This window comes from Astyanax mexicanus, chromosome 2, assembly GCF_023375975.1.
Source record: "Astyanax mexicanus isolate ESR-SI-001 chromosome 2, AstMex3_surface, whole genome shotgun sequence".
In the NCBI taxonomy this organism is placed as follows: domain Eukaryota; kingdom Metazoa; phylum Chordata; class Actinopteri; order Characiformes; family Acestrorhamphidae; genus Astyanax; species Astyanax mexicanus.
This window is the reverse complement of record NC_064409.1, coordinates 55,942,642-55,966,345: the sequence shown is the minus strand read 5'-3', so window position 1 is coordinate 55,966,345 and position 23,704 is coordinate 55,942,642. Positions and strand designations below refer to the sequence as shown.

The 23,704-nt window shown below is 38.3% G+C and overlaps 2 protein-coding genes across 3 annotated transcripts in view; one reads left to right on the top strand and one right to left on the bottom strand.

Annotated features, from left to right (window-relative positions):
• The window catches only part of tmem266 (transmembrane protein 266), a 71,467-nt gene extending 63,773 nt beyond the window's left edge, over positions 1 to 7,694 (top strand). Inside the window, exons 9-12 of the mRNA XM_007246511.4 lie at positions 287 to 402; positions 2,261 to 2,453; positions 4,868 to 4,930; positions 6,060 to 7,694. Of these exons, the coding sequence (XP_007246573.3) occupies positions 287 to 402; positions 2,261 to 2,453; positions 4,868 to 4,930; positions 6,060 to 6,694 (1,007 nt within the window). The 3' untranslated portion in view covers positions 6,695 to 7,694. The remainder of the gene's footprint in view (positions 1 to 286; positions 403 to 2,260; positions 2,454 to 4,867; positions 4,931 to 6,059) is intronic.
• Positions 7,695 to 8,858: 1,164 nt separating this feature from the next.
• Positions 8,859 to 23,508, bottom strand: etfa (electron transfer flavoprotein subunit alpha). Of its 2 annotated transcripts, XM_007246514.4 has the most exons (12): positions 23,384 to 23,508; positions 19,381 to 19,530; positions 19,193 to 19,274; positions 18,636 to 18,718; positions 15,608 to 15,707; positions 14,324 to 14,434; positions 14,028 to 14,129; positions 13,675 to 13,743; positions 13,448 to 13,530; positions 11,625 to 11,690; positions 10,857 to 10,937; positions 8,859 to 9,262 (listed from the first exon to the last, which is right to left on the bottom strand). In XM_007246514.4, exons 1-12 carry the CDS (start codon positions 23,420 to 23,422, stop codon positions 9,227 to 9,229), a joined length of 1,002 nt encoding a protein of 333 aa, XP_007246576.2. In that variant the 5' UTR covers positions 23,423 to 23,508; the 3' UTR covers positions 8,859 to 9,226. The 2 variants fall into 2 exon arrangements, with proteins under 2 accessions (XP_007246576.2, XP_049330576.1); XM_049474619.1 differs by lacking the exon at positions 8,859 to 9,262 and having other exon boundaries at positions 10,856 to 11,371.
• Positions 23,509 to 23,704: the final 196 nt, after the last annotated feature.

The following is a 23,704-nucleotide window of genomic DNA, read 5'->3' as shown; positions in this document are numbered from 1 at the left end:
TCCAGCTTTAGGGGTTTTTTGAAGGTTTTATCTTTTATGTTTGTGTACTGTTTGATTTGTCCTATCATCTAATTTTTAAGTACATGCCCAACTTTGGTCTAAATAAAATGCTTTGGTTGGTTTCAGGCATTTAAACAATAAATCCAGTCACATTTGTGTGGTCAGTGTATTTTTTAAGTCATGTTAATTCATACAATTCTGGTCTAAGTTAGACAGCTCTAAGGCTGCCACTCAAATACACAAATAACAAATCACTTTGTCTTCTCTTGCCTGTGTGTGTCTACAGCATATGTGCTGCAGGTGAAGGTGGAGATGGAGCTGGAGCTACAGCAGTATGAAAAGGCTAAAGCTGTGCGGGAGGAGCAGCTAGAGAGACTCACCCAAATCTGCCAAGAGCAGGCGGTGAATAACACCCACCTCTTATCCATCCTGCCTTTCCTTTCTATTCTCACTCACTATACCTATACTGCTTATTTTCTCTCCTGGAGAAAAAGTTGTCTTTTTTCTTAAGAAAAACTTACAAAGCACCTTAAGATAAACACTAAGAATTTCATAAATGTTTTTAAGTGGTGTTCTGAAGGACAACATTTTGGTGGGAAGAATATGTCTGATGCCTCTCCTGCCAATTGAATGTCCTGTAAAAACCATATTAACCATGTTTTTGTGTCTTTACAACCCTAAACATTTTGGAATACATAACATTGGAATAAATATGATCAGATAACCATTATTTTATTTGAATTATTTGAATTGTATTATTTCTAGTTATTCACTAATTAAGCTAAATTTTAGAGGCTGACATGTTCGGACTGTTATAAGGTTAAGAAGATCTTTTTATAAATACTAATGGTAAAAGATTCTTAGAAAGAGAAAGAGAAGAAGTTAAAAGAAAGATAAACTGTTGACCTGCCACATGATTTTTTGGGAGACAAGAGGCAGCTGGAGTGCTCAGAGGAAAACCATATAGACAGAACACACAAAGCTCCTTACAGACAGTGACCAGAGCAATGATCCAGCCCACAATTCCATACCCATGAAGCTGTGCACAGCGGCGTCACCATGCTGCCTAAATAGTAATTCTTAGGGTATAATAAAAGTCAGGAGCACAATGGATTAAGTATGAACTTAAGAAAAGGGAAACAAATATAAGAAGCATGTCTTTCATATTACTTTTTTGTTTTTAAAAACCTTTCTTAACACACTTAAGTCATCATTGGTTAAAGTAGAACCATTAAGTATTTTGATTAACTTACTAGAATAGATGGTGTAGAATACATTAATAAAAGGAAAAACACAAAATGCAAAAAACAAACTGTAATACACACTAATGCTGAATATGTGTGTGGCCCAAGACTGGAACTGAAAACAGCTCTACTTTTTAAGTCTGCTCTATAGTAGCACATTTGCCTTTAAACCAACAGAGGGCAGCATCAGCACACAGAACCACAGCACACAATAATGCTGAGTAAGTGGGACTGTTCTTTCTTTTTGTTGTTAGTTTATTTGTTTGCTGATTATTGTAACTAAACTTGCCAGTTATAAAAAAAATATTGTTTTTTTTTGTTTAATAAACTGTAATTTAATAAAATTCTGTTTTTTATACATATTTTATAAGTATATTTTTAAACATATTTTATAAGTCATAACATTTCTGTAAAACGTTTCCCTCTTTTTCAAAACCCACAAATATAATCTCTGTAGTAGATTTTTTTTCCAGATCAGAATGTGGGGTGCTCCTCACATTTGTCTTACAAATCTGGCCATCTGACTCTAACACATGACGGGTGTGTTCTGTGCTGAGCTTTCAAGTCAGATAAGAGGCAAAGTCCCATCCATTCCAGCAAGTCCTATCCCAGCGATCAATAGTAAAGGAGCCAATGTCTGTACATCATGGGAATGTTCTGTTTTTCTCCGGGAGAAAAAGATGGATTAGATAATGAGTGTAATGTCCAAACACAGAGTCTGCAGGGAACTGACTTGAGACCTGTCAATATGAGCATGCAAGTCTAGAGTAAATGTAGTTAGAGGATTGATTAGGTCCAGAGAGTGGGGTTTGATAGCCCAAATTAATGTAAAAGCTCACCTTAGCTGACCACGCACACACATGCCTAAAGTTTGTACAAAAAAAATGAGGTCTATACATTTGAGACAACATAATCAAACAATGACAACACACACAAGACTGATTGGAGTTCAAGGTCAATATATCCATGAATCCTAAATCTCTCTTTCTTCCCCTCTCTCTCTCTTCTCCTCTCAGTTTGAGATCAGGCAGTTGCGGGCTCATCTAGCCCAGCAGGATTTGGATCTGGCTGCAGAACGGGAGGCTGCTATGCAGATTCACCATGTATGGGGCAAGCAGAGCAGTACCTTCCAGGAAGTGGACGGCCTGGGGCCCGCAGGATCTGATAATGAAGCCAGAGCCAATAACAGAGAGCCAGGAGCTCCAACAGGTACAAAATTACTTATTTTAAAAGTACCATATAGTATTACTTCTTTCACTAATCAGATTTAAATTCAGTGATTAATTTTATTATATAAAAGTATGAATAAATATTTATTTTTCAAAATAATTATAATAACTTCATAGTACAGTATCCTAGTCAAAAATATGTTTGCATGGCAATAAGCAAACATTAATAAACACACAAAAAGGTAATAGAAGAAAAAAAATGATCTGAACATAAACAGTTTGAACATTAATTAGTATAGTGTTTTACATTTAAATTATTTTTACCTACATGTATTGTATTTTTGAATTATCTTCATAGAGAACATTGTCTTTATATCTACAAAATACATTTGTATCGTATTTGTACGATTTAACTAATATTGGCCTATATCGATTAATCAATTAGTCTGTCTGTCAATCTATTTATCTATCTGTCTTTCTGTCACTCAACATATCCATCCATCTATCCACCCAACCACCTGCCTACCGAATACTGTGTTGTTACTGGAAGTGAATAATTTTAAATGGTTACAAAAAAAACAAGGAAAACATTTGTCTGACTAACAGTGTGTAGCCCTAAGCCAATCAAATAACTTTCCTAAATTCTTAAGCTAACTATGTGAGGTTAAGTACAACTGGTATAAATAAATTCTGGAACAGAAGTATCAAAACTAAATAGAACAAAATGTATTTTAACTGCTATTTTAGACAACAGCAGGGAAATTAACCAGTTATTCACTGTTAATAAGTGTAAAAGCCCTATTCTAGGCATTCACTTTATAATCATTTTCATTATGATGAGACAAACGTTCCACTAACCAAATAGTTGTTGCTTGTTTTAATATTTTGAATAGTAGCAGTGCAATGACAGTCTGTAAAGTATGTCACTAAATCATCATAATATTGTACATTTATTTCCATACAGTATTTAATATTCTGTCTTGATGTTGCACAGCAAGCACTGAGTAAACACACAGTATCACTTCCGTGAGGACGACTGTAGCAGAGACTGTAGCGCTGGTCTAACAGTATGTTGTCTGAATGGCGGTGTGTTCTGCTCTGTGTTCATTATGTCAGGTCACATTGGGATCTGTACAGCATGCTACGGCTGACATGCTTACACACGCAGCGCTCTGTGCATTGGGCCATGTTTCTCCTAAAAGAGTACTCAGCTATGGCACAAACATCTGTTCCTTTCACCTGAAAAAAACCACAACGGGCTCCCAACAAGCCACACTCCAGCCCCTGGAGGATTGTGGGAGCAGGAGCCCGCCTGTGGCTTTTTCTCTTCAGAACAGCGCCTGGACAAAAAGGGCTGTCAAAGCAGGGCCTGACCTCAGGGGAGCGCTCAGAGAAAAAGAGAAAGAATAAGACTAGCCTGAGGGTGTGGATTTTAGTGGTCATCTCTTATTCACGTCATGGCATTTCGAAAAAACAAAGACCCTCTTTCTGAGGAATAGATGTTGCCAACATGATATGAGTTTTTAGGAGTGTGCTGTTTTTTTTCGGGATTGACGGGATTATGGATATTTATTTTCATGCTTCATCTCTGCAACCATTTTAAATCATCGCTTTTGGATGTCCCCTTTGGTTTTACAAACCAAATTCCTTACATTTTCTAAAGCAGATAGGATAAGAAAATAAAGAAGGCGATAACATGATCAGGTTTTGACAGCACATAAAATTTGGAGCCAGAGGAACAACGAAAGCTGTCAGGCTCAGGGGTCAAAGCTCAGATCCCACACCACAACACTACAGGGCCATTAAATCACCTAGCACTGCTACACTGCCTTCTCTCCCTTTCCCTTTTCCTCTCTATATCTCTCTCACACTCCCTCACACAATCTCTCTCCCCTCCTCTCTCTCTGTCTCTCTGTCTCTGGACCGAGAGTAGAATAAAAGCAGACAGCTTTTAGCCAGTGTGTGCTCCTCATCCTCCTCATGTGTTATTCATCCCACAGTGATTGTCTTGCTGGTGTTTTAGGCTGCTGCGGCTCTCCTCCAGGGCCACTGTCGTATGAATTTTTTAAACATTAAAAAATGAATGAAATAAAGGCCCTGCGAGTTGGGGTTGCGTCTCTGGGGAAGAAGGAATGGCACTTAGACAGCGGCAAGCCTTCTCGCTCTGCCAAGTGGATCATAAGCCCTTTCACCCAGCCAATGACTGCAGCCCAGGCCCAAATCCTACCCAGCCAACACACACACACACTCCATTAGAGGCGAGTGTCTCTTCCATTGGTTGCCCGCAAAACTGTGCTAGTGTGTGTCTTCATCATTAAACCACTTAGAGCCAGCCTGGCTCAAAAATAAGGAAAATACCAGTGTAAAAGAATGCGTCCCAAAGTAAACCTTGTAGTGGTGTGTTCTGAATCCTGTTTGTCGTGTCATGAATGAATTCTGTGGCTTTCGTTTCAGAGAACATTGTTCAAGATGACATGAACAATTACATCAGCCAGTATTACAGTGAGCCAAGTAGTGGTAAGAGACACATTTGAGCATGCAACTGTGGTTACGTGCTGTTTCATCATTGCATGAATTTTACACTTCAGCAGTGGTCACCAACCCAAGCCTTCTCTCTGCCAAGTTTAGTGCCAACCCACATGTACTATGCTGCCCGTCTTTCACCACTTAACTTAAACTGTTACACCTGGTTCAACAGTCAAGGACTTCTGAAGGCTATAATTACATTGAATGAGATCAGGGGTATTCATAAAGAGTTTAATGTTGGATTAGTGGAGTAACTGGCTCTACTGTCCAGGCAGGGCTTTCTTACAGATTTTGAAGCATGGCTGTGAGAATTTAATTGCATTCGTCAACAGGAGCATTTGTGAAATCAGAATGTTTGATCATCACTACTCCACCTCATCCCCAACTCCCAGCTCTTCCCATGTATTGTATAAAGTTCCATCATTCCAGAGAGCTTTGTGCTACTTTAGTTCAACACCAGGAAATGGACTAGCAGTTTTTGTTCATTTGCAAATCTGTGTCAACAATGGGTGTAACTGGACGTAGCTAAGGTATAGTGTAGAAGTGACATGGATGTGTCAGTGTTTGTTTGGACTGGACCAATAGAGATCTACTAATAATTTCACCAATATTTCTATCTTAACATATTAATGAAGGCCTTCATGGGCATCTCAGTTTTAGATCTAATTATGATGGAACTGAAATATCTAAAGTAGACGAGCACCACATGTCTATGTCTAGATGCGTTGGGGCCTTTAGAACAGTGATTTTGTTAACTGCTATACATTTCTACAGTTGTAAACTACAAATGTGGAGGAAATTAACGTTTTTGTCACAATAATCAGAGATGCATTTCCATACCAAGTGTAAATGTGGCGAAAATGTGACTAAAATATTATCAGGATGCAATCCAGATGCTAGTTAACCAGGTGTAAACAGGGTCAAATTTTTTGCTTTGATGAAAGAATGCACCATTACAGGTCCATGGCTGGTGACCACTCAATAAAAAAGATGAAAGAATGCACCATTACAGGTCCATGGCTGGTGACCACTCAATAAAAAAACAATGATGCATGACATACTTAACTACTCAAGAGTGAATTTTCACGAATAGCAATAACAAATCTCATCACTGCTGTAGATATTGGGGTTCCAGACCCGGGTGCACGCATCATAACCACCGCAGCCATAGACGTGCACCTGCCCACGAACCCCAGCCAGCTGCCCCCGTCCCTGGTAAGTGCAGATGGGCCAGGGAGCCATCTGGAGCGCACAGGTAGCTGTGTGAGCGAAGCCTCGGCCACCACGGTGTCTCGATCCAGCTGCAGCTTCACGGCTCGACAACACAGCATCAGCAGCCAGACACTTGGCTCTAGTAGTGACTGCAGTTCCACGGTGCGTGAGGCCTCCACATCAGACTACAGCGGCCGTCGCTGCTGCCCACCGCCATACTGCAGCCCTCTGGCCTTGGGCACACAAGACCCCAGCGCCGTGGTCAAGGAGCTGCTCTCTTCCCTATCTGAGGACTCCTGCCTGGCCCAGAAGGGCCGTGTGAACCCGGTCAACCTGAAGCTGCCCAGCCCAGCTGGCTCAGTCAAGGCCAGTCCAGAGCTGGAGCACAGGGTGAACATTTACAATAAAAGAAACCAGGAGAGTCTGGGTGTGTTCCAGACCAGACCGCTCATTCACTTGCAGGGGACAGAGCCTTTACTAGACGAGAAGTACAGACTGATGGAGCCTGCAGATGCTCCACTAAACCGTGTGCCGGACACGTAGAACAAGAAATCTCAGTAAAGTGGCCACCAGCACCAGCTGAAGCAGCCTCGATCTCTCTCTCTATTTCGCTCTCCTATTCTCTTTCTACATCTCTCTCTCAGCCAGCACTATTGACTCAGACCCTCCCACAGGCTTCATGCTCTCTCAGAGTGGCTAACTGAGTGACACACCAAGGACTTTGCTCTCAGTTACCTTTTCAAGAGGGGTTTCCCCACTTAGGGCAAGGAGTTCTTGGCACACAAACCCTTTCTTTCTCTTTCTTTCTCCTCCACTCAAGCAAAAGCACTTGAACTCTGAGTGTCACTCCTGCCAAAATTGCACAACCTTCCAGAGCCCAGGGAGAGGCACTTTGGGAGCCATCACTGGAACATTTATCAGGAATTTCCTACTTCAGTGTTTGTCCGTGTTGGGTGTCCGTTAAGAAACCAGCAGTGGGACACACACAAACGCACTCGAGCTATCAGACAGCAGTGCAGTGTTGGTAAAAAAAAAAAAAAAAAAAGTCTGGGAAGACTTGTGATTCTCCATGCGTTCTTATTTCAGGTTTTGGGTGGGGCAAAGAGTTTTTATCTCTTTCGTTTGTACGAATAATAACACAATGTACAGTCCTACTGATCCGACTGCTGCAGGGTTACATTTGATCTGTTCAAATGTGTCAAGCTGTGTTACTCAGCCAAATTTCTTACCTTTGCCTTTCTTACTGATGCTAACGTTTGTATTCAATTCTTCTACGACAGAAAAAAAAATGCTAAACTCAAGTATTTTTAAACCTGCTGATAATTTCATGGACGAGAAATACAGGAATATAGCATTAGAGAGTTTTTATGAGAAATGATGAGAGAATGTGGTCATAACCCCTAACCTTAACCCCATCCTTACAGCATGAGCCTTTGAAAAGATCTCTGCTTTTTGATTGAGGCTAACTAATCCTGTGTTGTTAAGGCATTTTATAAACTGATAATGAGAGAAATTGTCAAGCAAATAAAAGTTGGAAAAATCATTCAAATGTGTTGTTTTTTCTTTCAAATTCTGCTGGCTTGTGGTGTTGGTTTCCCAAAACTGTAACACTATGTACCTCGTAACCTTTTATTAAATAACATTATTACCCTTCATAAACAATGAGGTACTAAAAACACATTTGTAAAATTAGCCAGCTGCCCCCGTCCCTGGTAAGTGCAGATGGGCCAGGCAGCCATCTGGAGCGCACAGGTAGCTGTGTGAGCGAAGCCTCGGCCACCACGGTGTCTCGATCCAGCTGCAGCTTCACGGCTCGACAACACAGCATCAGCAGCCAGACACTTGGCTCTAGTAGTGACTGCAGTTCCACGGTGCGTGAGGCCTCCACATCAGACTACAGCGGCCGTCGCTGCTGCCCACCGCCATACTGCAGCCCTCTGGCACACAAGACCCCAGCGCCGTGGTCAAGGAGCTGTAACACTATGTACCTCGTAACCTTTTATTAAATAACATTATTACCCTTCATAAATAATGAGGTACTAAAAACACATTTGTAAAATTAGGAGGTTTTTTTTACCCATTTATAACTCTAAACGTACTTTTTACTTATAATTCACATGCAGTTCTACCTCAAATAGAGGCTGCTAATGTTCCATTAAAAAAGAAGCTGGAAACAGCACCTTTATGAATAATAAAAATGAAAATTTCATTAAGATATTTTTAAAAGCAAAATTACATTGCATACACATCCATTGTCAACAATCATGTATGGCATCCCATAATGCAGGTCCTAAGTTCAAGTCTAAGTAAAAACGTATGTTGCTTTATTTTACCTTCTTGTTTATACATTTTCATTTATATGAAGCAAAAAAACTTGAGTATTATTATTCTTCATGTTATTATTAATAGTAGTAGTAGTAGAAAATGCCATCGCACTAATGTTTCTCAAATTAATCTTGAGAGAAATTCAGTTTGTGTTTGCCTTATTACTAAAAAATCATGGTGCAGTAGGAAAATGTTTGCAGTGTCTTTACAGCATATACGTTTAACAACTTAAACAACTTAAAAGTTTGTCACAATGTTGGAGCTTTTGGGCATATCTTAAATTCACATTTTGGTTTGTAAATCATTAAGATTAATAAATAATTAAAAAGAAATATTACGAAGAAAAAAAAACAAAAAAAAACATCAAATATCAAACACAGTATAACAGATGATGGTTAATTTTATTTTATGTTCTGAGCAGCCAGTTAGAACATATTTAAAATGGTACAATCAGACTTAATAAATCAAGTCATTACCCAAAAACATTATGCTACTGGTAGAATTGAGCTGGCAGTACAATACCTGGACTACAACAATGTTACCAAGTATAGAAAGCAACAGGATAAACAGACCAAACATTTGATCAAAAACAGAAAGGCATGATTTTGTATTTTGTAAAGGTTCTGTGATAACTCTTCTCCATATCTCTACAGGACATTAAGGCAAACAGGCCTATAGTAGCAATCCCAGCGCAGTTACAGACATGCCTCCCACCCAACAATGCCCAGGCTAGAAGGGGAGTGATGAACATCACTTCTTCAGAGCCTCCGTCATCTCAGGAACAGCCTATGAGTGGAGAAAAAAAAAAAAAAAACATTTAGTGTAATGTAATGAACATGTAAGACACGTATTGCTGGTCAGACAAAAACCTTGTTTCCTCTAAATGGTCACTTTAGGGGAAAATTAGCTAAATCTGTAATGTAAGCCAATGTTAAAAAAAAAAAAAAAAGATTCCTTGTCAATGTGGATTTCTATAGGGCCAGTAATAATTAAAATTTTTAACAAAATTAAGAAAAGTGGCATGAAAAATTACACTTAATATACAGTTCCCCAACAAAGCTGTCTCCTTGTGCAAACCAATACTCGTCTCTTCCCATTTAGAGAAGCCTGAATATATGACAGAAGGTTTTCAGTGCACACAGGTCTTTCCTTTAGGGCCAGGTTTCTCAACAGCCAGACTGGCATGTAACCATCCTACCAGGTCAAAGCAGAGGTTGTGTGCGATGCAAAGCAGATGAAAAACTATATGATCACCCGAATATGTCACCCAGATCAGTTTTCAATTTAAGGAAGGAGAGAAAGCCCATCCATTTTAATCAGTTATCTGAGTAGTGATCACATGTAAGCTGATCTGAGAGCAGCTTCAGCTCAGCAGTTGCTGTCTATCATTACCAATCACTTTTACAGAGTTTACTCACACACCTGCGCCAAGCACCACACAGGCTAAATAAAACATGAACGACAGGGCAAACACACGGAAATAAATACCGTTAGGCTTACAGGCGCTAAACACCAACAACAGACGGATGCTGGAGTGTGTGGCAACCCCTGGCACACGCAGCCTGTGTGCCACTCAAAAACCACAGAAGCCAGTGGGCCATGTAAAGCATTGGCAAAGGGGCACTGAAAATAAAGGTGAAAGCTTACACCCCAAACACTTGTGACAACTATCAATTACTTTTCTAGTGTAAAGGAAAGAGAGATACATGAAGGCTCCAGTTCAGGACTGGACTCCTCTGATTAATGCAGGACCTCAATAATTCAGCACAAGCGCGTTTCCATTAGCTGGAATAATGCGCACTGCAAAATTTATCAGGGAAACTCAGTCATTTCTCCAGATGATTTTTTGGTTTCTGCATTTCCTCCCTTTCCATCAGGTAAACATGTGGTTAATACCACATTGGGTCAGTGGGTATATGGGAGTAGGCGAGACCCCGACCATGTGTATCCAGTAACACTTCAGGGGGAGATTTTTGAACCGTTTTTATTGTTATCGTGAAGACAAGGGAAAAACTAAGTCTTTAAAAACCCAGACATTACAACACATGCACCGAGGTATTTGCGAGTAAGACTTTGCCTGAAATTACAATTATTTCCGTCTTTGGGGTGTTTTGATGTCACCTTTTGCAAGGGACTCTCACCCTTTACAGTACTAGCATAAATCATATCAGCTTTTTCCTCTGAGTTGATGGAAATATTTTCAACAACTGAAAAAAGGAATCTCAGTCTTGCAAAAATATAAAAATATATATATTTATAAAATGTAAAATAAATAAATATATATATATAATAATAATAATAATAATAATAATAATAATAATAATAATAATAACACCCTCTAATGTGTAGCATTTTCTTCAAATATATTGAAGGACCTTACCTTGAACAAGTCAGCCACCAAGCCATAATCTGCAACTTGGAAGATGGGAGCCTCAGGATCCTTGTTGATAGCCACAATAGTCTAGATTTATATATATTTAAAAAAAAAAAGTATTTATTTGGTGTTTCAGATCAAATTAAATTTCAAGTTTTCTATAGTTAATAAAATGAGAACATTTAAAGCACTTTTGGCAAACATTAGAGGTGCATATCTTTGCTGTCTTTTTTTGTTTTTTTCCCTATAGCTTTACCGGAAGAAGGAAAAAAAGGAAAAATAACATCTTAATTTTAAAAGAAGACAATATAAAATATTGTATTCAATTTGGGGCATATCTGTTTGTTTATTGAGAACATACAACATAAAGAACAACTGCCAGATTCAAAATATAGGAGAAGAAAAATGGGAGATACAAGGTGTCTGTCGGACAGTTGCGATATGGAGATTTGTGGGTTATAAGACGTGGGTGGTCTGGTAGACACTGAAGTGGTAGCAGAAAGAACTGCATTGACAAGACACTGAAGAAGCAGAAATGCATTTTAATTATACATGCAGGTAAAAAGCTATTCCAGATCACATTCAAGAACTCTCCATTCGAGAACACACACACACACAAACACACGCTGGCACATTCTGGGAACTGGGAACGTTTGCATGGCAACAAACAGGGATCCCCAAAAAATAAAGTTAATTTTTAGTGGTAAAGCCATTTACAACAGGGTATAATTACATAGATTTAGAGGTGCAATATATTTTTGCAACAAAACCTACCTTACTGTCCTTCATTCCAGCAAGATGTTGAATAGCTCCAGAAATTCCAACGGCAATATACAGTTCCTAGAGACAGGAGGAATAGTTTAGTATTACTTTCAGAGAACAGACATTGACAAATTACTTCAAATTGCTTTCAATTTAACCACTTATAATCTAAACATTACACTAAACGTTACACTAATTTATCTATCTAATCAAATCATTCTCTTTATCTGTACTTTCACAGTAATGAATCGTTTGAGAACAGAAGCAGAATATGCTTTCAGGACCCTGCTGAGCTCTCCCCTAATTGGTTGATGCCTCAGGCACCAATATGGCAGGTACAAATGCACTCTTCATATTAAGAAAATGAATGAGGGTGCCGCCTGCAATTAGCACTTACAGAGACGGAGGAATTACATTTCTAAAACTACAAACAATTTAAGAAATGGTTATTAAAAAACAAAGATTTGCAAATGATGCACTTCACTGAAGGGCCCATTTAAATACAGCATAACTATTAGTAGAAAGGACATCTTTAGTGCTGATTAACAACTGATCAACAGCTGACCAGACAACACTTAACTTCACTGCTTGCTGGTTTCCAGGCCAGAGCAGCAAGCCCAAGTAATCCCTCAAAAGAGGAGTGCTCAGGGGGTGTAGCACAGAGGAGCCCCCACCACTCCCTTCCCCTCCTTCACCGACCCTTTCCTCTGGGGAGGAGCCCAGCACCAGCTCTCAGCTTAATGCACTGCCCTATGAATATTTTAGTGCTGTTTAATGTGGCTGCCGTGCTCTCCCAGGAGCACAGCATCAATTTGTGAACACAGAGGCAGCCTGAGTCCTAAAAGCCGGTCCACGTATTACTGTAAGAGTGCCAGACCAACACAGACGCTGTTTTACTCCAACCAAGGCCACAGCACACAAATATCTCTGGATAGAGTCCGAGAGCAAGAAGGTTTCAGGAAATGTGGCCGTATTTACATTTTCACATTTATGAAACTTTCTAAACTCAAATATTTAAAATTGCTTTCTTAATTAAGAACCAAACACACACTTCTATCACATACAGACTTGTCTTTAACAGTCTAACACCTATGAAGCGTCCTTGGTTGCCTTTATGTTTTTTGCAAACCTGGAACTTTCTTTTAGTGCAAACTTGACAGCAGCCCAAGAAAACAAAGGAATATATTTTCCTCATCAAAACAATGCCCAGGGTCAAATATTAATATTAACCACCATAGATTCTCAGTCAACCGTAAAGAATACTTACGCATCTTGACTTCAGTTCATTTCCATTTGTGCTTGAGAGTTCAAATCACCTTAAGATTCCTTCAGGACAATTATGAATACACAATAGTCATGGAGCATCTGACAAGCTTGTCAAAACATTTGGAGAATTGGGTTTGGATCTGGGTTGCCTGATTTGAGCTCGGGGCAGACATTCACAGCGGTCTGCTCCACTAATGGCTCTGGTAAATCATTTAGGAGTCTGAATGTGCCATTAACTACATTACAGCAGCTCCAAGCTCCTCTAATGTGTGGATAATGACAGTTGGGAGGTCCCACTTGGACTGGATAATGGAAAATTAACCTTTTTAAAGGGCAACAAGGATCCATCTTTATCTGACTACAAAAAAGACTGCGTTTGCTTCAAAGTTACAGCCATTTATCAAATACTTCTGACAGGCCAGTAGATATGAAGCATAATGACTTCTGATGGACTTTGGGTGAATTACCCATGCTGTATATAAACACTTCGTATGAACATGAGGAGACCTGAAGTTATTTAAGGATAAACGTGTAGTGGAGGTTTGTTTGCAAATAACCGTGTTACTTACAGGAGCCACAATCTTTCCTGTTTGCCCAACCTGCAGGTCATTGGGTACATAGCCAGCATCCACGGCAGCTCTGGAAGCACCAACTGTGGGAACAAATATGGCGTTCAGTGTATCCCAAGTGATTTTTGTGAGGGGAAATGAAATACGTAAAGTTTCAACATTGTAAACAGTCTGCACACTTTTATACTTTCTGAAACATCTCTGTGAGAAAATATTACTCTCCTTACCAGCAGCATTTAACTTGTCAGCAAGGTCATAAAGTAGCTTGAAGTTTTCACCACTCTTTAGACCTCTGCCTGTTATGACATACCGAAAGGAGATAGAATAACATTATTGACAAGATTATGACTCCTGTCAAATCAATATAGGCTTGCTTTTCACACTATTGATTAGCCATGCTCAGACCACAGATATGGTTTAAAAATTACGAGCAATATTCAGCATCATGACACACGCTTTTACTTTCATGTACACTTAAAGGATCAGGTCCAGATGAAATACACAAGCAACAGTACAACAAGAAAAGGTAGCTATTTCATTCAACAACAGCCTGTATTTATGTTTAGGAGAAAGTTCATACCTCCAGACACAACAACCTTAGCACTGGTAAGCTCAGGCCGGTCACTCTTGGTCAGACTCTGCTCTAACCACTCAGAAATCCCAGCAGGAGGAGCCGGAGAGACTGCAAAATACGTCAGATCGCATCAGGAGATATCCTCACATCAAGGTAAATAAGGCTCTATATTTTACAACACTATTTTACAATCACAAGACCAATTCCATTTTAAAGTCTACATATTAAACCAAATAAAAAGGAAAAAACATGAAACCCAGCACATACATACTACTGAATGAGGTGTAGTCTGAGCTAAGTACCTTGTTCTGAAGCAGCACTTCCACCCTCTTTAGCAGCTGCTTCAAAAGATGTCCCTCTCACTGTGAAGACCTTGATCTTCTCATTGCACTTGACAGTGCTAAGGGCATTCCCTACAGCAAGAACAGCAGACAAACTGGAGAGTTTTATCATAATTCATATTTAACCATTCAATGATTTTCCACAACATGCAAATAACGAATATATATCAGGAAAAGAGTCTCGTCTACTTCAAAGGACTTGGAGCAACCTATAGACAAAGCACACATTTGCTCCTAACTGCCAATATTTCAATATGCCAACTTTATCCAAGATAAAGATAACCCAAGAACTGATTTAATAGAGCGCTGCAAAGTTGAGATATTAGGGATGTTTTCACACCTGCACATTTTAGTCGAATTAATGTGAATTCTGGTTAATTTTAATCCTTGATGCACAATTATCTTTAGCAGTTGTAAATACGTTAATCATGTTTACTCTATGATAAACTGTGCAGAAATATCCACTAGTCCAGAAGAGTGAGCTTTTTTCTCTTGATGATATTTATTATTTGGGTGTACTTGGATTGTATTCATGTGTGAAAGTAAAAAAAAAATTATATATATGAAAACAGAAAAAATCAAGTTTACAAACCTGTTTATTAGTTGAGACTAGAGTACACTAACCATATAGTGCTTTTAACACACTAAAATGTAATGTCTGTAACTGAAGCACATTATTTAATGCACACACTGAAGAGAAGGATGACACTCTAGGAAGAGCAGAGGAATTATAGGTGAATGTAATGTAATGGCCCTCCAGCTTCATAAAAGATTAGTCAACAGGCCTTTCAGAATCCATTTGAAAGTAATTAGAGTAATTAAAGCAAAAGCTCAGAGATGCTGTATATCAGGATTGTCAAGACTTGACTGAAAAATAGGAAACATTAATACATTTCATCCACAGCTTGTGTGCCAAAGATAAATTGGTTACAATTATTTTAAGGTACTTACAGCATGTTTTATGCAAGCAAATTTGTGAAGAGGCATCGCGGGAAATAATTACTGCATTGAGGGCCAAAAAGGCACCAAGGAACTAAAAATTCAGTTTTTTTAAGCTAAAATATTAAATAGACCAGCGTGAGTCACTGGTGCATACCCCTCCAACAGTAGTAAATCACCAGAGCAATCAAGGCAATGTTCATACGAGAAGGACAAAGGAAATGTCGCCAGCTTATGTGAACAGCAATGCACTATGTATGGTTACTTTCTGTGAAAGATGGCTAAGTGATGAAAATGTGTAGTTACCTGCATAAATAGTCCGTACAAACGTGTCAGCGGATTTGATCTCAATGATGTCTGAAATAGGAGCAACATCTAGCTTGGCTGCAACTCTTGGCAGAAGATTCTAGAAAAGAAATTCCAAACTTGTTCTCATCAAACAAAGTTGAATAAGTTCTTGTTATTAAAATGTCAAAAGCAAGATTTTTCATGGTACATCCTCAGACCAGATTCTAAACTATGACATAGCAATTTACAAGTGCAGTTACTATTTCAGTCAAATGTGATTTTTCTTTAAGAAGTTCCTACAATTCTTTGTTGGGTCTAAAAACTTCAGTAACCTTGACCCTCAGACAGAATGCAAACATCCTGTCTGGATGCTTAAAAAAGTGGTTATTCAAGTATTTTATAGTGACATAATGAAACCAAATCTACCACTTAAAAATCCATCATATGAAATACATCGAGCTCGAGAGGAATCTGAGACTAATACATCTATTTGGTCTGGGGTTATGCTACACAAGATACTGTTAAATGTATTACAATTGAATTTAAATACCATTAGATCTGCTGGCTGACAGTTTAGCTGCAGAATGACAAATAGCTCGGCATATAATGGTGGAGTGGGCTTCACTTATTGTAGACAGACTTCTCAAACAAAAGTAAGACGCTTGGTACAACATGAGCTAAGGGCCGTCAGACATGATTCATATACCCTTCCTTCTTCATAGATATCATAAAAGCTCTCACTGAAAATAACTACAACTGCTGAAAGTAAATGCTGTGTTCCATGTTTTATGACGCACCTCTTTATTCAGTTACCTTGACCAGTGAACAGATAAATATCATTAAAACCACAAAATAAAATATATATATATATCCAAGAGTTAAATGCATAAGATTTAAGAAAATTGGACAGAATCCGTTGACAATAATATTATAATGAGATGTGAAATTCTCTACATGAGTTGCTAACAGAACAACATAAGCCATGAGGGAAAAAAAATGTTTTATAAGCTATAAGGCTTTTGTTTTCTTGTGTACTGATTATTTACTTGATAGTAGCTGCTCATTTCCCAAGTGTATATGTAACTCTCCTTCATTTATATGATTTCTCTATCATAAACTGGACTTTCTCTTATCTTTCTATTATCTTTGAAATTCTTTACTAACTGCTTGGTACTGAATTTGAACAGATGACTCGATTCTGCATTCATTTCAACAGCTAAAAAACAACACAACTCTCAAGGTTTCACAACGTTTCTCTTCAATAAGAAATACCCCAGGGTAGAGGTCTGCACTCCCGCGGGAGTCCCGCGGGACCCGCGGGACCCGTCAGAATATGTTGCGGCGCGGGACAAAACTGAATTGTTATTGGCGGGAGCGGTAATTTAATCAATACAGGCCATGCGGGAGCGGGACCACATTAACATGTGGTCCCGCTCCCGCAAATTGATAAATAGTTAAGAAAATTATAATAATCACGCTATGATTCCCATGCAAGCAACAAAAAAACACAAGAAAAATCTCTCGGAGGATGGACACACACACACACATTTTCAGCATCTCCAGCAGGCGTGTGCAGAGGAGGGGGGGGGGGGGGGAGGGGGGGGTGTAATTTAAAGGACGACATTTACTATACTGGTGCAAAATAATAATAATAATAATAATAATAACAATAATAATAACAATAACAATAACATTGTTATTGTTATTATTATTATTGTTATTATTATTATTATTATTATTATTAATATTAATAATAATAATACAAATATTAATTAAACTAATTGAATTTAATTTTATATATTTTTACATTTATTATTTTATATAATATAGATCCACTTCTAATCCACTTCTAGGATTCTTGATGCACCTGATGGCATGTGTTTGGACTGCGAACTGAATTGCTGTTTTAATAAATACATATGTAAATTTGAAGCACTAAATGTAATTAATTCAATTCATATTAGGACTGCGGGACGGGAGCGGCGGGAATGTGTATGTGGCGGGCGGGAGCGGGATTAAAAGAAGTGATTTTTTTGCGGGAGCGGGCGGGAGCGGGACAAAAAGACGCGGGAGCGGGCGGGAGCGGGTTTAAAAAAACAGTCCCGCGCAGACCTCTACCCCAGGGTTCTGGGTATAAAGCCTAAAGATAATTCTGAGAAATAAAAGCTATAGTAGGTGATTAGCTAAATAGGTGTGTAGAGGAACCTCAACCTCTACTTTTAGCCCTCCTTCCAAAGCCACTTCACACAAAACATATCGATGCACACGGCCTGACAACTCACAACAGGGAGTGCATATGCGAGAGGTGCGTACTGCAGCAGGGGGTGGACCCCAATAGAGGCTGCAGACCTCCTCTGTGGAGCTCTCAGCAGTCTGGAACTCATCTCATCTGAGAAGACTGTACTTCTTAAATATGTTTGGGAATATAACATTTTACATAATATATGCATGCTTTGAAAAGTGTTTTATTAATACATTATGCAGTGTGTGATTTGCACATTGTTTCACTTAGAAATGTATTTTTCTATGGACCTAGTCATTAGAAAATGATTAAAACCATTATTAATAGAAAAAAATGGTTCTGACTTGGGACATAAAAAAGCATTTATTTATTATATTTTTATTTAATCATAGCCTTTATTGCTATGCTGTATTTTTATATAATGTTAGCTGCTTGGCAAATAAATAATAGTTGGTATTATTTGAAGAACTAATCATTAATTTGACCAGTCTACCTGTGCCAAGATGTATCTTAATATCTTTATTATTTTTAAATCACATTTGCAATAGTGTTGATGTTTTGCAGTATATTTTAATTAGTTTGACAGGAAGAATCTTCATATAATCATTTAATTTGTTTGCGCTGAAATGTTTTGGAAAATACTGAATTTACTGTTTGGTACCAGGATGTAAAAAGAGTTTTTAAAAAAAAACTACTACTATCTTTAATGTTAACCTTTTTTTACATTAGATTAACTAATTGAATGTTTTTGCAAAGATTTTTTTGAGTATCATTAAAATATTCTTACAGATCCAGAAGCTGTACCTTTCCAAAAGCAGATGCTCCAGCACAGATGTGTGTGAAATTGAATTGCTTCTGTGTTGCCAAAATGAGGGGTGTCAAATCCTCTGTGGGGGAAGAGTCATGATATGTTTTAGACATTGTCTCTCATTAACTAAAATATTACAAAAACGTACTTTTTACAGAAACTGCAAAAGTACTGGTTAAAGGATAGGAGTGCATTCCTCTGATTATGCACAGCTTTAGAAGAAAACTGGAGCCTGGAGTTATTTTAAGTTGCTACAACAGACCATTAGTGAATATCAAGGCAACGACTTCATCGTAGTGCCTTAACACACTGGAGATGTCCACTGATAATTCACACCCTGCCGTGCATTACTGCATAATTAAATTAGCACTGCTTAATTAAATCAGCATTACGACTAAGCAGCAAAATCTGCCCTGAGAGAGCAAGGTTATTTCCAGATGAAATGTAGCATTAGGTGAACTAAAAATATGCTTATCTAAATGCATAGTTCATAAGCACTGTGAAACATTAGAAAAAAAAGAAGCATTTTTATTAGTCTTTATTAAAAGCTCACCTGGTAATGCTCCTTTGTAGGCATCGTGTTGGGCGACCAGTATCTTTTTTAGTCCTTTAACTTTTGAAAGCTCCTCTGCTACCTGGACACATTTCAAAAATTAAAAGCAGATCATCAGTATGTTGGGTGGAATTCCTTTATGTTAAGCAGTGAAGAATCAGAAACTTAGAATCACTGATTTCCCCTACCTTAGTGCATTCTGTTCCAGCAACTAGACAGGACACATCACTGCCGAGTTTGCTGGCTGCTGTGATAGCATTGAGAGTGATTGGTGTTAGTGTGCCATTATTGTGCTCTGCCACAACCAAGGTACTCTGGAACCGTTGGATGAGGCCTGACTGAAAGTGAAAGTGAAAGTAAAAAAAAAAAAAAACACAGCATGTTATGTACATTCAAATACATGTTAGGAGCTTTTGACAATACTGATTATATCAAAGCAATAAAATACCAAACTAATTCTCAAAACACTATATGGATTAGTGCTGGACGATATGGCCAAAATTTATATCACGATATATTCCTTAAATTTCGGTCGATAATTTCGATATTGATATAAATACTTTGAAGGCCTCAGAAAACTGCTAAGAAGCCCTGCAATCCCTGCAGCACTGCAAATTTAAATTATTATATAACTGTGTATTTGCACTTTTTGTATTGCTGGCATCAGATACCCTCATTATATGCACATCTATCTATCTATCTATCTATCTAATGGAAATCTGTACCTACTACTGTCTGAAAATTTAATTTAAGACATTGAAACCTCCTTTCACAAAAACTGTAATACTTTAGAAATAAAAGTAGTCAAAATAAATGAATGCTCAATATTATTTGCATATAGCAAAATAATAACATGACATCCCTGTCAAACATAAGCCTATATAACTATTACCAATAAAAATAACTTTAAATTACAACAGAGGCAGAGCTTTTTATTCTTTGTGAACAAAATTAACAGATTAAAACAAGTGTTTCAACTAGGATATAGAATACAATAAGCCTTTATATACATAAAAGCAACAAGATTTTCCCGTCAAATAAACAAACCTACAGGCTTTATCAACTATGAATAACTTAGTTACAACATATGCTATAAAAGTGCTTCAGTCAGTATAAGAAAAATATTGTATGTAGTGGAGTTGCTTGAAGTGGTGGAACAGATTAGATGTATTAACATTACCGCTGCTGGTCGGCTGCACTCTCCGGCACAATTTGCAGCAAAGCGGCAAGGGAGCGGACCCGCGGCCGGTCTCGAGGACCCGCGGCCGAGCGAGCGGACCCGCGAGCGTTCCCGCGGCCGGCCTCGAGTACCCGCGGCCGGCCTCGAGGTTCCGGGGCCGACCGAATCGAGTCTACCTTAGCCTTGGATCCGCTCGTCCCGGCTCCGTTTGGCTCCAGCGCGAGACATATGTGCTGCGTAGCGAAGCGGACCCGAGCCTAGCCATTTTAACCTAGCCTTGCCTAGCCTAGCCTATTTGGCTACGTGCCTGTGTGGTTACGTCATCACGCACTGACGTAGCCCAGCTACGGGGGCTGAATGTGTTGAGCTCTGCGGCGAGATATCTGATAACTGATATCACCGTTATTGAAACATTTCTTATCGCGATAAATACCGATATCGAATTATTGTCCAGGCCTAATATGGATATTTAATTAATAGTTTACAAGCAAAGACTGGAGGCATGCAATGGTTTATTTAGTGTTGTGTTTAAACCCCGACCACTAGATAGCCGCGTTGTACTCAGTCTTTAGATGCCACTGTTATGATTACCTAAAAAGTTTTACATACTTTAAATTTAAATTAAATTGTGCAAATAAAAATTGCAGAAAATGTTCATCACCACAGAATTTAGGTACATTACCAACACCACAAATGTTTAGCTCTAATGTGTTGCTAGACTTGCACATACATGCTGACATGGCTGTTTTTGCTTGCACTGAAATAAAGCATTCACCTTGGCTTGTCACAATAACTACCAACAACTAACCAACAAGATTATTTTTACAAGCATTTTTGCTCATCTCAATTTTACCCATTATTTTTTATTCATTTATTTTTTTTTAGCAGGGAGAGACTATTAATGTGACTTAATATTTTAACATCAGACCAGCATAACACTATTGTATTAATCTTCTTTCATTAATTGTATTTTAACCTTTTTATAATTCATTTCTAATGTCTGAAAATATTATTAAATTATATATTTTTTATTGTTCATTATTGCTTATTTTTTATTAACAAAAGGTCATGTATTAGTGAAATAAGCCACAGTTGACCTGAGCACTTTTTTCACAAAAAAATTGGCTCACATAGCATTCATTCATACTAGAGACCGCAACTAGACATTTTAAAACGAATGAAAAAAACAATGGAATGAGAACTTTAACCAATACAATGCAATAAATACATCAATAAAAATGCAGCTAAACTGCCTAAGTCTTAAAGAAATACTGTAAAGCATATTTTGGTCATACAACAAAAACTGGGGTTGTTTTCAGAAATTTGATTAAAAAATTCTCATTATAAATATCATAACACCTCCATCATGATATGCACCAGATTCTTGCCAATAAACAGCTCCAATGATGGTAAACACATTTTCAGAAATAAACACAGATAACTCCAGCAGAATATTTGATTAGATAGCACATCTGTCTGCTTCTAGATCTATCAGCAGTTCAGACAGGTACAGTTCAATAGTTTGGGAATGTGCAAGCTAAACAAACAAAGAATTAGGTATGAGGGTGAGGCTGGAAAGTTGCACAACTATTACTAGCTAGCTTATCTAAAAGTTTATAATGTAATGTAATTACCATGATATTATTGGAAAGGCTGTAAACAGTGAACATTATCTGCCTCTACATGTAACTGTATATCTAGTCATGTCAATAAACACTGTATAGTAATTTCTGGCATATACTTTTACTTAATAAAAATGTAACAGAATTTAAATATGTCAGTTCACACTGCAACAAAAGCATATGGAATGGGTCAATAGAAACGCTAAAATAAAATAAAAAAACATCCAATAATTTTAACGATAACATTTTAAGAAAAAAAGCATTTTGATAGTGATAAGATAAGGAACCAAAAGTTGTGCTGACAGATCTTAAAACTGAATTTTGAGTAGCTGCACCTTAGAAGAACCCTTAACCTTTGCCCTGGTTTCACCAGTTTTGTTGAATTATCATTCACACTTTCAATTTCACAATTAATTTAGAAACCTCTCTTGCTTGTTAAAAGCAGAAGCCCTGTGTCACCAGTTCACTAAGTTACACTTAATAAAAACAGTGATTTAAATGTCCGTGATTTTTTTTTTCTTGTTGTATTGTACACGTAGTGTTTCTTTTATATTTATAATCATCTTATTTTGCTGTACTTGCTGTAACTTCAGGGAGGAGAGAATCCTAATCAATCCTCTCTATATCCTTTAAGTAAATATGCAGTGTTGACAATAAAACTACTTGCCTTGACTTGACGTTACCTCGTTTCAAAACAACAAACACAGATTTGTCCTTAGACACACGATGACAAAACGAGCTAAGAACAGTCACATATGGACAGGTAGGCCTTAATTATAATTAAAGAAACTTCAAAATACTTCTAATTATCTAACAGCGTCAGTGTGAGATTTCGTAACGTAAAATCTGTCAACTGCATAACCTTGAAACGAGGCTAACGGCTAACTCAGCTAATTTAGCCTAAAAACCAGCCAGCCTGTTAGCCAGTTAGCTAACCTAGCTAACGTAGAAGAACGAAACTAGCTAACGCTAGCTAGCTCACCTCTGCAGAGGACAGAAGTTAAAGAAACTGGTTGGTTACACTTTTACAGTTAGTAGCTAGCGGGCTAGTTAAGTTAGACAAATGCAGGTCCAGAGTAAAGGTGGGTAACCCAGGTCCAGAAAATCAAATCCATCCCAGGGTTTCTTACCAACTCTCTTGGTAACTCTCTACCAACGTTTTGATAAAGAAGCTGAGCTGCAGCAGAGCCACGCACGCAGTTGGTACAAAAGCCTGGGGTGGATTTTTACTTTTTGGACCTTGGTTACTCACCTCTAGTGAGCTAGTGAGCTACGTTAGCTTTATATTAATCTACATAATTCTTTGTATTTATGCATGTCTTCCTCCAAATTAACGCAAAGCGACTTGAGCGACCACTCTACTCTTTGTACAGAGTGTTTAATTCTTACCAGAGTCCTGAGGTTTGTCTTGTTGACAGCTTTGAGCATGATTACAGCAGCAGCAGCTCCTCCACTCTACTGCAGGACTGAACCGCAGAGCTCACAGGGCCGCGATATCGCGAGAGTTAACTCTGAGCTCCGAGACCCGGCCGCACCTCATATCCGCCGGAGAGGACCGCCCACCCGAGCTCAGTGCTGCTGCCGCCGCTGTACGAGTTCAGTGAGGATCAGCTGAAGACCGCGGAGCAGGTTTCCATCCAGCGGGGGATTTAGTTCCAGCGAATTACTGAATAACTGCAGTAAATCGATAAAGTGATCAGTTCAATGCTC